Source organism: Ailuropoda melanoleuca, chromosome 16 (assembly GCF_002007445.2).
Source record: "Ailuropoda melanoleuca isolate Jingjing chromosome 16, ASM200744v2, whole genome shotgun sequence".
In the NCBI taxonomy this organism is placed as follows: Eukaryota; Metazoa; Chordata; class Mammalia; order Carnivora; family Ursidae; genus Ailuropoda; species Ailuropoda melanoleuca.
In genome coordinates, this window is record NC_048233.1 from 39,192,411 (window position 1) to 39,208,818 (window position 16,408).

General features: G+C 48.9%; 1 protein-coding gene across 1 annotated transcript in view; it reads right to left on the reverse strand.

Moving 5' to 3' along the window:
• Positions 1 to 4,506: 4,506 nt before the first annotated feature.
• ARF3 (ADP ribosylation factor 3) overlaps positions 4,507 to 16,408 on the reverse strand; it is a 13,860-nt gene continuing 1,958 nt past the window's right edge. Inside the window, exons 2-5 of the mRNA XM_002927194.4 lie at positions 9,296 to 9,536; positions 8,368 to 8,478; positions 8,020 to 8,144; positions 4,507 to 7,464 (exon numbers count right to left, since the gene is read on the reverse strand). Coding sequence (XP_002927240.1) covers positions 7,303 to 7,464; positions 8,020 to 8,144; positions 8,368 to 8,478; positions 9,296 to 9,443 — 546 coding nt within the window. The 5' untranslated portion in view covers positions 9,444 to 9,536 and the 3' untranslated portion in view covers positions 4,507 to 7,302. The remainder of the gene's footprint in view (positions 7,465 to 8,019; positions 8,145 to 8,367; positions 8,479 to 9,295; positions 9,537 to 16,408) is intronic.

Here is a 16,408-nt window from a genome sequence, read left to right on the forward strand (position 1 = left end):
GCTCTGTGCCCTGGCTTGTGCTCTTCCTTCACCTGTCAAGCTTCCTCCAAACCAAGCTCAACTATTACTTCCTCTGTGAAGTCCGGATTCCTTATTTAGAAGTCACTTCTCTTATTTCTAAACTTCCAGCACACACTGGGGGACATTATTATATTCTTCCTTGTGTTGCAATTGTTTGTGTATGCTCCACTTCTCCCTATCTCTAAAGAGCCAGATCACTGATGGCAAGGACAAGGTTATGATCATGCCTGGGGTCTCCTAGGTACTAGCCGCACAATACCCCCCATATAACAGATTCTAGACACATGAGTTTTATATTGAATAAATATTATGCTATGCAATACTTTTAATAGAATTAAAAATATCTAACTGGGGCGCCTGGGTGGCAGAGCGGTTAAGCGTCTGCCTTCGGCTCAGGGCGTGGTCCCAGTGTTATGGGATCGAGTCCCACATCAGGCTCCTCCGCTATGAGCCTGCTTCTTCCTCTCCCACTCCCCCTGCTTGTGGTCCCTCTCGCTGGCTGTCTCTATCTCTGTCGAATAAATAAATAAAATCTTTTAAAAAAAAAAATCTAACTATACTGGGGCGCCTGGATGGTGTAGTTGGTCTAGCATCCAACTCTTGGTTTCCACTCAGGTGGTGATCCCGGTGTTGTGAGATCAAGCCCTGAGTCAGGCTCTGCGCTCAGCGTGTTGTCTGCTTGAGATTCTCTCCCTCTCTCTCTAAAATAAAAATAAATCTGTAAAATATATATAACTATACTAACTTGGAAAACCTCCAAGACAAATACATATACCCTTATGCTTAAAAAAAAGCAAGAATAGGGACAAGAATAGAGCCTGGATGGCTCAGTTGGTTAAGTGTCTGCCTTCAGCTCAGGTCATGATCCCAGGCTCCTGGAATGGAGTCCCACATTGGGCTCCTTGCTCAGCGGGGAGCCTGCTTCTCCCTCTGCCTCCTGCTCCCCCTGCTTGTGCTCAATCTCTCTGACAAATAAAATCTTTAAAAAAAAATAAAATTTTTTAAAAAGCAAGAATAATAGATATGAAAGGAGTCCACTTACATTTTAACCCCTCCTCAAATGTGTGGAGGTATATATATTTTAAAAAGAAACTACCAGAAGGAGGCACACTAAAAGCCACCGGTGGTTACTTTGGGAATGGGAGTGAGAAAAGTAGAGGAGAACAGGTTCCACATGCTGCTCTGTATACTTGTGTATTGTTTGGATGTTCGGCAATGAAAATTACTTTGGTTACAAAAATAAGTTTTAAAATTAAATATTAAATGAATGAACACAATATATAACAATACAAGGGAATGTGTGGGAGGTGCTGAATGAGTTGTGCTAATGAAACCAAAGGAGCCAGCCGGGTAGTCCTTGTCATTAGAGAGGTCATGGACAGCTTTGTAAATCTTAAAGAAAAGTATTTTTTAAAAAGTGAGAAAGGGGATAAAGGCAGCAGGTCAGATATTTGGGGAAAATGAATGGACCAGTTTGGCTAAAGTAATGGATTTAGGCAGAGGAGTAGTGAGAGGCAGTTAGAGGGGGAAGCAGCAGCTGGTTGTGGAGAACCTGAACGTCAGATGAAGGCGGTGGGAACCCACCGAAGGCTTCTGAGCAAAGCCGTGACCGCGCACACTGCACTGATGCGTGGGCTGACTGGAACAGTGTTGTGAAGTTGGAAGGCTACTGCCCAGTCCAGGTCTGAGGCTTTGTCGGGGATGGGAAGGGGAAGTGGGGGGGGCGGTTTGCTGGGGGGGAGGTAGTGGGAATAGGGCAAAACTAAGACAAAAATATCACCCCCAGAGGGCAGCACAAGTCCACCTGAGCTTTCCTCCTTGGATCAAGTTAAGAGGAACCTGAAGGACAGAGAAAGGTGAAATGGTTCTGGGAAAGGTAGGGGAACTGGCACAACCCTGACTGGAGCCACGGCTTTGAAATCGGAGGGCCACTCCTGGAAAGGCCTCCACCTTCAAAGATGTCTCTGTCAGCGAGTAGAAGAAACTCTACCACAGCCCCCTGGACTCACAGGGTACCCACCAGGTCCAGTTTGGTTAAGGACAATGATGTTTATTCATTCATCAAGGCTGAATGGCTATTATGTGCCAGACAGTAAGCAGGGCACTGCTTTTTAAATATTTTTAATATGTTTATTTTTAACAGAGTGTTAATAAACAAAAAGCCTGTGAGTCAGCATATGTAAATCTGCATTCAAAATCGAATGCCATATTTTCAAGGGCATGTATACCTTGGAGGACAAAATGTTTTCTTTTTAGGTATGGTTATGCCCTCGTTCAGCCCAGACACTCCCTTCTGCCGCTCATGGCCAAAGTGACACACACAAGCAGACACTCACCTTCAAGCCGTGACGGTCCTGACCCAAGTTCCTCACTTCCAAACCTGCAGCCACTGCATTGCTCCCTTTCCCAAAGTTTGGATTTCCTCAGACTTAACCTTCTCTTCCCTTTGCTCAGGAACTTGGGGTCATTCTTACCCAATCCCAGCAATCAGGGCCAGGAAACCCAATTAGACTGAAAAACCTACAGAGGAAGGAAGGCCTCTGGATCCTATCACTCCCCAGTGACCAGCAGGATACTCTACTCCTCCAGTTACCTACCAGGTTAGAAAGTAGAGAGCTGGACTTTGGCCCTCCTATCTCCACACCCTTCAGAACAGGAAAAGCCGCGTTCTTAGTACTATAACTGCCTGCCCAAAGACACCACTCTGGGTACCAGGGAGCAGCAAAGGGGTACCCCCCCACACAGTCATTCCCCAACTCTCACTACCCCACGTGCTATACTATGGGATATCCCAAAGGACTTCAGAGCATCCCAGAAATGGATTCCCAGGTTTCTCCATCAGGACAGTGGCTTGACTTCCTTCTTAGTGGAGGTCTGGAACCCTAAAAGGTACTAAGTAAATACCTGTCAATTTCCTGCTCTGACCAATCTAGGCACTTGAACTGGAAGCAATGCAGTGAACCCCCAGAGACTTCACACCTTATACCTCAGGTCTGAGAAACTTCTACATACCACAGTCATCTTCCCCGTCACTGTCCCCAAACTCTGAAATGAAGGGGACAATTCTGTCCTCCAACCCACCCAGACCAACCCAAGGCCTTCTGCTGGCTCTCTCCAGACTCATGCTGGAAACTCCCTTGCCCAGATTAGTCTGAAGTAGACCCTGGGCCCAAGTCTTCTGTCGAGCCATAACTGAAGAGCTATTCAAGTTCTGGGCAGATGCGGTTTGTTCTCTGTCCTAAGAGCTAGACGCCGAACATTCACCTTCCAGGTTAAGTCTCTCCCTCATCCCACCATGTGCCCCTAAAAAGCAAATGCCACCAGAGGAGACCCCCCCACCTCCTTCCTGTCATCTTAAATGGAGTACTGAGGGACAAAAGGGACTAGGTCATCCTCCTCAAAAGACACCCACTGATCTGCCATTAAGCTAAAGTACTCTCCATTATCATTATCTTACGAGGGGAGGGGCTACCGTACTAGAAGGAATATGATTATTAATGAACAAATAAAGCACTTGGGAAAGTGGTGATCAGTAACCTTGATCACTAAGCCCGGACTTCTGAGCGCAGAGGTGACTGAATACAAATGATTTTACTTCACACTGGTACTTGGGGCTCTCAAACTTACTGTATGCCTAAATCCTGTCCCTTTCCCACAACATCAGGATGGGAAGGTCTCTGTCCCCAAAGCTTAAGAAAGCGGTGAGAGTGGGGAAGGCCTACCTAGTTCACCTAGAACTCACCCACCGAAGGAAGGGGAGCACCGTCTCTTTCTTTTCCTGGAGCTAGACAGTAGCAGCAGGGGGGGAAGAGAGTAGTGGCAGGAGCGGGCTAGGAGGGCAGAGGCTTGTCCTTTCCCTCAAGACACTGTGGAATCTCTGGATAAGGCTCGGCATCCTGACAATGGGGAACCACATGCCTGGAGCAGAGGTGGCACAGCTGAAGGCAGAGCAGCAGCAGCGCCACAGCTGTAAGGAAGATCAAGTTCATTACACTATCCAGACCTTCATCCTTCACGTTGACTCACTGCCAAAGTCCAGAACTAGACTGGATGAGGGGAACCTATTCCAACTAGAAGCACCTGATTGCACAGGGCTGGGGAGATCTGAGATTGGAGGCAGGGTGGGTCACTCCAAGTTCAGGGCGCTCTGGCCACTGAAGTCCCTAATGTCTACCAACAGGTGACAAATAAGGCTAAGACCAGAATGAAATCCTTTAGAACTAAAAGAGCAAAGTCAAGAAGCCCTCACATTCTGGCACCCAATTCATTCAAGCTCCCCTCCAGAGCATGATGGAAAGTAGTAAGCAGTGCAGAACTAAGCCTAAGTTCCTCCATAACCTCACTCTCCGCCTGTCAAGTGTACCTTTACCCCTCTGCTAAGAGAAGGAGCAGTCTAGACAGAGGGACCAAAGACAGAATTACCCTCACCATTAAAATACTGTCCCATGGCTGCTGCACATCAAGGATGAAGGTCTGCTCCAAAGCTGCATAAAACAAGTTTAATTTCCAACCAGGGTCACAGTCATCGCGTATCCCACATTTTGGGCAAGGAGAGAGAAGGTGAGTTATTAAACATATACAGTCTACATTCCAGAGGAGAAAAAAAGAAGAGAAAAACCAGAACTGCAGTTACCAGTGTAACACCACAAAACAAACTTTGGAGGGGAAGGGGCCAGAGGGGACTCTCTAGGGGAAAAAAAAGGCTGTAACAAAGGAAAGCATAGAATTAAATCTACCAGAGGAGAGTGTGGGAGGGAGCAGGTAAAAAAAGAATGAGAAACCCAATCCAAAAAGAGCTTTTAGGAGAATGGGAATGTAGAAAGGACCACCCCTGCCAAGGGCCTAGCAGCCAGGGATACTATCAAGATCACTTACTGCCCCCTGCTGGATGGATCCTTGAGCAGCACCGAGGCAACCTCCAAGGCTGCTTCCTAACACCCTCAGGCCCACTCGTCTCAGGAGCCCCCCAAAACAAGGTAGGGGTGGGCCTTAAATAAGAAAAACCTAATTGGGACTGCCATCTAACTAGGGGGGGTCATACTGGGAGGCAGGAGAAGAGGCAAAATCCTCAGCTACTGCAAAGACCAAAAGTGGGGGATCCTGAGTAGGAACGAAACAAGGAAAGGGGAGACAGAGGCAACAGCAGCGAATGAGTTGAGAAGGCAAAGGAAAGAGTTCAGGAAGGGAGAGGCCACAGGAGCAGGAGAAAAAAATGAGGAAACAGAGGCAGAGGCAAAGGAAAGCGGTGGAGGGAAGCATCCGTGGGGTCAGGGGAGTGAATACGTGTTAAAATGAACTAGAAGCTCCAGCACACCTCTCCCCTCACCCCTGCCACCAAATACACACACACACACACACACACACACACACACACACACACACAGGCCTAGAGATCAGGAGACCTGCACACTCCCACTGCATCTTGTGTAAATAGTACATCACTAAGGAACTGGCACTGAGGGAGACACCCCTGGAACCTCTCTTTCACAGTTCGACCTGGGGTAGGGTGGGGGTACTGATCTGCCTGTTGTAGACAAAGGTGGCAGGAAGCCTGGCCCCATGGGGTGGGGCTTGGGACAGTCCTTCTGGGAAGGGGTCCCTCAGGCATGCTGGGGGGAGGGCGGGGGGGCCTGGGCCCTGACCATAGCAGAAAGGTTATGGGCGGCCATTTTGGAGCTCAGGGCGCAGCCAGCACACACAGGAGCCCAGAGAAAAGCCACGGCTTCACAGAAACCGCAAAGTCGGGACCCGGGCCAGGACCTCAGGGACAGGCGCGCCCCGTGCAGAGAGACGCAGTAGCAGCAGCTTCTGAACAACGACATAATAACAGTGGGAGGACGCTGCAGACCACCGCATCCCACCAGCACCGACAACGACTTCAGAGTTCTAATTTCCTCCACTCCAACCCTCAAACTGATTCATGGGAAGTGGCTGAAATGGGCCGGAGAAAACTGCTGGGATGGAGTGAGGAGGGACAGCAGGATAGTCTGAGGGTCTAGAAACAGAATAGAAAATTTTCAGCCTTCAGCACATCCTGGACTAGAAAAAGAGAGAAGTGGAGAATAGGGGAATTGAAACTGAGGTCTGCTATGTCACCCCCACTCCCCTGCCCCCCATTAAACCACCCAGCCAGCCCTGGTCAGGTCAGCAGGACTACTAGGGTGAGGAAACTTCCGACGAAGGACAGATGAACCACCCAGTCCCCAAGATCAGAAGATAAGGAAAGGGGGGCACGGGAAGGCAGGAACAGACTGATCCATGCCTTGCCTTCTCCTAATAACACAAGAGGATGGAGATGGAAAACCTGAGGCCCACCCCCCAGTGCCCTGGATCCCAAACACACCCCAAGGTCTTGTTCCCCCCATCTTCCTCACAAGCTCCCGAGAAACAAATCTAAGGATGAGGGGAGGATCAGCTGAACACCGGGCTGGTAAGAGTGAGTGGGCTCGTCTCTCCTTCCCACTAACAAGGTAGGGCACAATGGCATCTCCCTGGGAACAGTCATCTAGAGATAAACACCACCCCCCTGCCCTGAACGGGGTGGAGAGAGGGGTACAAGGAAGATGGTGGTGGAAAATCCATCATCCGTCCTATCATCCAGAAAAACCTACCTGCAGAGAGGAGAGGAACCAGTGCAAGACTGGGGCAGCCTTCCCTCTGTCTTCTTCCCTTTATCTCACCAGCATGGGAGAGGCATATGATAGGCTGGAGTGGGCAGTGACCTGGCTCCCAGCACCCAGCTGCACTCCACCCCTGCACCCTTCTCCCTGGCCCCTGCATATATATCTCTCTATACATGTATATACACGCGCACACATGCACGCACACAGAGAGAGGCCCGTGCAATTTCCACGTAGAATAGGGAGAGAGTGGCAAAGGAAAGGAAGATGGGGAGTAGGAGAGGAACCTGTGGGGAGAGGGAAGGGACTGAGATGCCAAGAGCACAGCAACCAGAGCCAAACGAAGCGAACGGAGAGAATACCCCACCCCACCTCCCAAACCCCAGAGGATGGTGGGGGCCACCCATGAAACCATAACAACCTTGTTTTTGTTTTAAATCCGATAAATTGGAATGATTCATCATCAGGACAGCAACTGGGGACTGGTCATGGACAGGGGAGAGGAGGGGAGGCAGGGGAGGCAAGGCTCTTGTTGGGCATGCGGACATGACACCCAGGGCCCTGGCCACACTGGCAATGGGAAGGAAGGGGCAGGGCTGGGGCAGGGAAACAGAAGGTGTGTCAGGGGTGGGTGGGATGGTCGGACAGGGCTGCCTGGCTCTCACTTCTTGTTTTTGAGCTGATTGGCCAGCCAGTCCAGGCCTTCGTACAGCCCATCCCCGCTGGTGGCACAGGTGGCCTGAATGTACCAGTTGCGGTGACGCAGGGAATGCAGGCCCAACTTGTCTGTGATCTCAGCAGCGTTCATAGCATTAGGCAAATCCTGGAGCACGAGGGAGACACACAAAAAGGAGGCTCAGGGTCTTTCAAAGGCTTCTAGAGCACCCATCGACCAAAGAGATGTGTACCAGCTCCCTCTCCTCCTCCCTCATTGTAGGAACCAGAACAAGGTCCTAAAGAGCTGCTCTGGATTTAATCATCCCACAACCACAGATCCAAGGTGCTAAAGGTCATTCCACTGGGGAGGGGCAAACCAAATATGGGGTTCGTAGGGAAGTGAAGAAGTGATTCAGACTGCGCAAAGAATCAGGTCTGCCTGCCTGTAGGAGTGAGGGCAGTTCCACTAAAGGAGACAACAGGGAAGATAAAGAAGGGATTTGAGCTATCTACCACACCAATCCCCGAGGACAGAAGTGCTGCTGATAAGCGCTGGGCAGGGGACAAGAAGAGGAACATAAAGAAGCCAGCTAATCATATTCCCCACACTTCCAAAATTGAGAACACAGTCTCAGGGCTTCCCCTACAAGGAGCCCCAACACCCATGATTTCCACGGCCAGGCTGACCTCTCTCCAATCCAGGGGTGGGGAGAAACCTCACCTGTTTGTTTGCGAAGACAAGGAGCACTGCATCCCGGAGCTCATCCTCCGCCAGCATCCTCATCAGCTCCTCCCGGGCCTCATTTACTCGCTCCCGATCATTGCTGTCGACCACAAATATCAACCCTACGGAGGCAGAGCAAGGGGTGCGTTAAGACAGCAGATGAACTCCCCTCATCCCTACCACTGAAAGACAACACCCTCAGTACACCCTCCAAATATTTGCTCCCTTTCCTCCTGTTCTCCCACCCCTAGGAGCTGTGGCAGAGCAAGGATTGGCTGCCCACAGCCAAGAATGACAGCCACACCTAGCCAACCCATGCCAAGCTAGGCGATTCATATGCCATACCTTGGGTGTTCTGGAAGTAGTGTCTCCAGAGAGGTCGAATCTTGTCCTGGCCGCCCACATCCCAAACTGTGAAGCTGATATTCTTGTACTCCACTGTCTCCACGTTGAACCCTTTGGAAAAAACACACAATGGCCTCTTGGCCTGAAACACCAGGCCTGCAAACAATACCCCAGTGGTCTCTGTTTCCCCCAGGCTGGCCCTGATCCTAGCAAAGGAAAGAAAACTAAGGCTTCCTCAGGCCTAGTATTCCCTCACCTAGTAGCCTAAAGGCCAAGAAGAAAACCTTAGAGAAAAAGTGGAAGAGGATGAGGAGGGCCAGTCAGGAGGTTCACAATCTCCTTGGTAACATGAGCTAACCTTCTCCGCTCATTCTGTCTTTGCCTCTCCCTCCTGCAAAGAAATGACTCAGCCCCACTCCTGTACCTCAGCCATCAGAGCCTGCTGCAGCTAAAATGTAGGGCCCAGGAAACAGTGAAGAAAAAGTGAGCTGTAATCCTGGAGCCCCAAATGCAGAAGCAGCGGACAATGATGACCCGGAGCCCCATCTATAAGGCAAACGTTCTCCCTCCCACGGGCAGGTCTTAACCAGGATCAGGGCCACTGAGGATCTAAACTGAAACAACTCCTGGCCTCTGGCAGGAACATCAAAGCCTTTCACCCGCTTTCCAAACAACACAGAGAACAAACCAGCTCAGTGCCTGAGGGCAACTGTTCAGTGCCAGGCTGCGGAAGTTCCCGCATCAGAGAGGACCCGGGTAGGTGGGCAAACGGCAGCCCCAGCACCTGCTAGTAAGCTAAATAACCATCCTTCCCTGAATCCCCCCAAGTTGCATGGACTTGCCTGGTGGCCAGGTGGGGGATCTAGGAATAGGCCCCCTGTCTGGCCCAGCTGTTGGCATGAAAGCCTACATTAAGCTGTGCCCTTACCAATGGTGGGGATGGTGGTGACGATCTCCCCCAGTTTCAGCTTATACAGGATGGTGGTCTTTCCTGCGGCGTCCAGGCCCACCATCAGGATGCGCATCTCCTTCTTCCCAATCAGGCTCTTCAGAAGGTTCCCAAAGATATTACCCATGATCACAGCAACCACTTTCTGAGGACAGGATGGCTCAAGTGGGAGCAGTGGCAGTCTGGTTTTGGCCTGGTCCCTGGTATGGAACACTCGATGCTAGGCAAAGAAACAAACTCATTACCACCATCTGCTAGTCAGAATTTTGTGTAAATGGGATTTGCCAAAGTCATGGCTGGAGCTCAAAACAAGCTATGAAGATCAAGTCCCACTCAGACACATCCTGAGTCTTTGGGAGCGCAGACAAAGCCGAGAACACTCAGGACCCCCGCTCTGCCACAAGGTACCTGTGTGACTTTGGACGAGTTACTCTACCCAGCCATATCTGCCCCTATAAATGGAGGGGACTAAACTAGAGGACTTCTGAAGTTCCTTCAGTTCTAACACTCTATACCATACAAGGCCTTGCAAGACCATTAATGCCCCTCCCTCTCCCGACCTTATCCTGAGACTCCTGGAAAGGCTGGGAGAGGAGGGAGCGGAATGAGGAGTGGCTCTTTGTGACTCCTGACAAGGTTCGGGCTTGCCAGGTTCCCAAGGTCCACGCTCCGATCAAGAGACTCCACTTCTTCCCTTTCTATATGTCTGCGATTCCACCTTCCTTCCACACACCAAAATTAATCAGGAAGAAATAAGGTGAAAATTGTGCCCTGTTCATACAACAGTGTACCTAGGCTACCTCTCATTCCTAGGCTCATCGTGGCCCATCCAAGGACAGGTTCTCCACATTCTCACCTGCAATGAGGCAGTCACCTCATTCCCTGCCTCCTCCTCAACCCCCTTCAGTCTATTCTCCACACAGCAGCCAGACTACTTTTAAAACCAAAATCAGGTCATGCTGCTTCTGTTTAAAATCCTCTCTTGGCTTCCTATCTCCCTTTCAGTAAAATCCAAAGCCATATTGTGGCTTACAAGGTCCTGCACGATCTGCATGCCCCTGTTCCTCTCAGATCTCCTACTACTCTTCCCTTGGCTTACCCCACTTCAATTCCCTCAAAGCTTTTGCACTTGCCCTGAATGCTTGTCTCCCAGATAACCTTCATGGAGTATTCCCTCACTTCCTTCAGGTATCCATTTGAATATCACCTTATCAAAGAGGCCTTTCACAACCACCTCTAATACACGCACATCACTCTTCACCCCATTCATCCCACTTCATTTTTCTTCATAGCATTTATCATTATCAGACACATCACACATTTATTTCTTGCTGTACTGTTTTTCTCCCACTACAATGTCAGCTCCTTATCTGCTGTGTTCACTGCTGTGTTCCTGGTACCTCGAACAGTGCCTGGTACACAGCAGTTGAACAAACGAACTAAAACTCCCAGGGTCTAACAGTGACCTTACTGAGCAGCTCACTCAGATTGACTGGAAGCCTACGCCTGGTGCATACTAGGATCTTAACAAATATCTGCTGGAAAAATGAAGATGGCGGTAAGAAGCACTATGAAGGTACAAAAGGTCCATCTTCCCACCCCACCCATTGCCCCCAAAAGACAGAACCCTAGAGTCACTCATTCCCTCTCCTCTTCCCTCCCTTCTCTATAGCACAGGACAACCACAGAAATGCATCTCTGAGACAATGAAATAGGCGTTCAGAATCGCCCATGGCAGCCAGTTCTCTGTGCCCGCGGGAGACATGCGTCAGCAGGCAGCTTATTCAGCAATCACCATATGCCAGCTGCTGGCATTCTCTACAGAGTCTGGGAACCAGAGGCACAGACACACACAGCCCAAACCCAGGAGGCGAAGGAACAGGTCAAGACAGAGGGCACCCAAACCCAAGAATGTGAAAGGTGGATGGGGAGGAATCTGATTTACAGGCTAAAGCATGGGGGCTTAGTGGGAGTTGAGCAGTTTTCTCAAAAACTGTTTCAGTTTTGTTTGTTTGTTTCCTACTCTCCTCAGTTTGCAGCAAATTCCAGACTAGTACAAAGGAGCCAGATCGACAGCCCCTGGAGACCAAAGTACTAGTTTGTCCAAAACACAGAAACAATGAGTGTTATGGAGTGTTTCATCTTCAAAGGCCTTCCCAGACATCCACTAATGAGCCAGGCGTGGTACTCCTGGTAGGTTCCTCAGATGAGCCCTGCCCCTGACCAAGAGGCCTCACACCCCAGGGAGAGGACCTGGCTCCACCTTAGGGCTCAACTTCAGCCAAGTCGCCCACTAGCCACCCTTCCTGCCCATCCTGCCTAAACCCACCCAGGCAGAGAGATCCTGGAGGATCCCCAGGCAGGAGGGGACATCTGCCCAGCTAATAAGATCAGATTCCATCAACCCTGGCAATCTGGAGTAGTCAGACTTTTGGTTCTGCCACCCTCACCTCCAGAAATTTAAACCTTCCCCAAGTCTTCCCAGTCTTTATCTTGTTTCCTACTCAGGTCTCCTCTTCTCCAGCTCCAGATGATACTTTGCTTTAAGGCTTTGGTAATAGGCTTTGCCCCAGGTTCTGAATTGAATTTATACCACGCATTTATCTTGCTGCCCTTCATGAATGAGCCGATTGCTGATTAAAGGATTACCAACCATGAGTGGCTGAAAAATAGCCCTCGCCCCAAAACATGCACACGCTGTCCTTTGGTTTGTTTCTTTGCTAAGCTAGCATGCTAACGTCTTGGTTCAAAAGCTGATCCCAGTACACTTCTTTCTCTTTCCCGGCAGGTCCCTGAATTATCTGAGCCACTCATGTGGCACTTACTACCTCGTGGAGCTGTTTCTCTCTCTGAGAAGTCTGTACATTTACTGTCTCTACAGTTTAACTGTATTCTCCATGGGCAAGGACTATGCCTTTTATTTATTTTGGATCTGTCCCCACTCCCAGTGCCAAGCCCACTACGGGAGTTCAACCAAGCACACGGGCTGATTTAAGCCTGCTCTGAGGATGTCCTTGTATCATTTCTTTTGCCCTCGCAGTACTTGGTATCTCTGTGTAATGCACAGATGGTTTCTCAGATACCCTCTCAATTCTTGGCCATTTTCCACACCATATCTGACCCCAAGACTGGTTTGGAAACACCACAAAAGGACCAGAGGACTAAAATCAGTGGAATTTTCTCTTGCCATTTAATACGCAGTGGGCCTGATGGATAACTGATGAAATGCCCGCATAGTCACTGCGTGTGCATCCTCTGGGGGCAGCACCACGCCTTGAAATTAGTGGACATTTTGACTCCTCTTTAATATAATCAGGAGCTGGACTCAGATGAGCATTCCAAAGCAGGTGTTGGTTTTCTTGTCCTGGCTTTCTCTGTCCCTGTTACCGGATAGCATTCTGCCTCTGCCACAAGGATGGGGGCAACTTTCAGCTTTGTGTCATGAACACAAATCTTGGGTTACATAGCCGATTTTCACTTTCAGCCACAATGCATTCCTAGAAAAAGCTCTGGGAAGCAGAATGGCAAAACACATAAACCCTGGATTGTTTCCCTATGTACAGTACAGCCTATAGTTACTCTCTTTTACTACAGATGGCACTCCTGTGTCGATAGGGCAAAATGCCAGGGTTCCATGGGCTGTGAGAAACCAGGAATCAGCAGTTAAAGCTGAAGATGAGTGGCTTAGGATGAAAAATGGACTACAGCAATATCCCTATTTTTAAAAAAGTGTATCTCAACATTCTATTTTACAGTCACAAACTGTGTTATCAGTGGTACAAATAAGAAGAGCTCTTAAGAGTGTGTTCCAGTACAACCTGTGTGGAACACTGCAGGAGTTCAATCTAGCACATTGCCTGATTTAGGCTTCATCTGAGGATGTCCTCACTGACGACTTACTGCCCCCAAGCCCATCCTCCCACCTCCCCAGGAGAGGCAGGCTGTTGCTGGAACGGCAAAGCCATCCTGGCTGTGTGTGCTGCAGGAACATGCCTGCCTCACTCTCCAAGCAATTCGGAGAGTCATACTCAGTGTGCCACACACAACCCCCCCCCCACCTGACTCTGGTGGCTGACTCGGGCTTGCGTCCCACGACACCTACCTCTGAGGGGACTTCTCATCTAGCACCACATCCTCGTCTTCAGGCTGCATGGGTCCAGGGAAAGGAAGACCAAGGTCTCCCCAGCCCTCTGCTGCCAGGCAGGGAGCACTAAAAGCAGCTTTGTTCTCAGAAAATTTTCACATTGAGATATCACTAATAGAGATGATATTTTTAGTACAGCCAGTGGAGCAGACCAATAAAATGTAAGGAAACAAAAGCAGGGTCTGCCTGTATTTAGTTTCCTTGGTTTCCTTAGCACAGCTGGCTTGTGACCTCTATAAACTTTCCAAGTTTTTGTCTCAAGAGCACTGTAATCACAAGCACACAAGAACTCCTAGATTAATATCTCAATGACTTCTACTGGACTCAGAGATTTCCCAAAGCCGAGAAACAGCTTCTGATGTCAGCTTCCATTCGTTCACTAAGCACTTACTGAGTATACAGAACTAGGGATACAGAGAGGAAGACCACCTCTGCCTTCATGAAACTCCATCAGTGGGAAAGACTAGCAAACAATTAAAAAACTGCACGAGGGTAAGAGTGGAATAAACGCGAAGTATTATGGGGACAGAAACCTGGAGCAGCTAATCAAGACTGAGGGCTAAAGGGCAATTCCCAGACATGATTCTCAGGTCATCCCTGAGCTGACTCCTGATGGAGGAATAGGAAGTAATCAAACAATAAAGATGAGGGAGTGGGGGAGAGGGAACAGTGTGTCCAAGGCATAAAGCCCTGAGTGAGAGACAGCACTTTTTACTAGCCAAAGCCAGGTGCGGTTGGGAGTCAGTTTATTTGGATGCTGCATGGTGAGTAAAAGGAAGTGAGGACACTGGAGAGATAAGAAGGGACTAGATCATGAAGGGCCATAAAGGCCACACTGAGTAACATAATCAAGTATGTGCTTTAGAAAGACCATTCTTTCTGAGCACCTGGCTGACTCAGTGAGTAGAGGATCCAACTTTGATCTCAGGGCTGTGAGTTCAAGTCCCATGTTGGGCATAAAGCTTGCTTAAAAAAAAAAAAGACCATTCTGGCTGTCATTTAGGGTATAAATTAAAAGGCGAAAAGACTTGAGGCAGAGAGACCATGTGGGAGGTACAGTAATACAGCTGAGAAATCTAAAGTTCTTAACCACAGGTGGTAATAAAAACGAAGACAGATCGCCTGGGTGGCTCAGTCAGTTAAGTGTCTGCCTTAGGCTCAGGTCATGATTCTGGAGTCCTGGGACTGAGCCCCACATCATCAGGCTCCCTGCTAAGCAGGGAGTCTGCTTCTCCCTCTCCCCTGCCTTGTGCGCACTCACTCTCAAGTAAATAAAATCTTTAAAATTAATTTAAAAAATGTTAAAACAAGAAAGCATAGTGCTCTGAATATTCAAGGGTATAGCTATAGGCACTGGAGCAGCCATGGACTATCAGGAGATGGAACGGTTGTAAGCTGGTCAGTTTCTAAGAATAGGGCAAGCCAAAAGCTTCGGTTAAAGGGCAGTGCCACGGAATGTTCCAAAGACAAATAAGTCTAGTTTTTATCTAGTCACTTTTTTATCTGGCCACATATTCTGGAACAGACCTGGTTCTCTGTTCTGACTCACTTGCTCATTGTCCACAGGAAAAGGGCTGTCCATGCAAAAAGCCAGACCCTTCCTAGGTGTTTGGGTCTCTCTAATCAGACAGCGTAAGTCAGGATCCTTCTTTGCTTGATAATGTGGCCTCCTTTCAGGTTCTCCTGTACTAGAGTCATCTCAGACTAGAAGGGAAACTGGCATAATGATTCTGGCCTGAGCCTAAACACTGTTATTTGTTAAGTGGAACCTAATTTTAGCTAGATATGTTTTCTAATTTGTAAGAATATCATCAAATGCCTAGTATCTAAGTCTAATAGATATCTCTCAGGCCTTATTTTTTTTAAGATTTTATTTGTTTATTTGAGAGAGAGAGAGTACAATCGCACGCTCTAATCAGCAAAGGGAGACGGAGAGGAGGGGGGAAAGAATCTCAAGCAGATTCCTCACTGAGCGCAGAGCCACAGTGAAGCTCAGCCTCAACCCTGAGATCATGACCTGAGCCAAAACCAAGAGTCGGACTTAACTGACTGAGCCACTTAGGCGCCCCTTTCAGGCCTTATTTTAAGTTGCCCTTTCTACAGCCTTTGACCCATCTCCCTTTTTGTTAAATGTTTTTTCTCTCATTGGTGTCTATGATGTCTCATTGTCTTGACGTCCTTTTGGCCCCTCTGGTTGCTTCTTACTCTCTTTCCTGGCCTCTGTTTTTGCCCACTGCTTTAAATGTTGACGTGCCCCCAAGTTTCTGCCTTTGGCCTTTTCTCCTGCTCCACTGTACAGTCTCCCTAGATACGTCAGTTAGCGTAGCAACAGCTGCAAAAGATAGAAGACACACCCGTAGATTTATTAAAGCATATAGCTTGAAGTCCAGGTAAAATAAGCTAGACACAAAAGGACGAAATTGCACGAGTCCACGTATATGAAGCACCTAGTCAAATTCACAGAGACAGAAGAAGAATGGTGGCTGCCAGGGGTTGGAGGCAGAGGAAATGCAGGTTATTGTTTAACAATTACAGAGGGTCAGTTTGGGAAGACAAAAAAGTTCCGGAAATGGATGGTGGTGATGCCTGCACAACAGTGTGACTGTACTTAACGCCACTGAACTGTGCACTTAAAAATGATCAAAATGGTAAACTGTGTTATGTATATTCCCCTACACACACACACACACACACACAGAAATCCAGAGCTAGAACACTTGTGTTTTTAATCCACCAGCTCTACAGTGTTATCAAGGACCCCAATTTCCTCCATTTTTCTGCTCCGACACCCTAGTTATGTCTGTCTCTTCGTGCTCTTGGAATTACTCCAGCACCTCACTCTTCCACATCAACATTTAAAGGCTGGACAAGAGGGGCGTCTGGGTGGCGCAGTCGTTAAGCGTCTGCCTTCGGCTCAGGGCGTGATCCCGGCGTTCTGGGATCGAGCC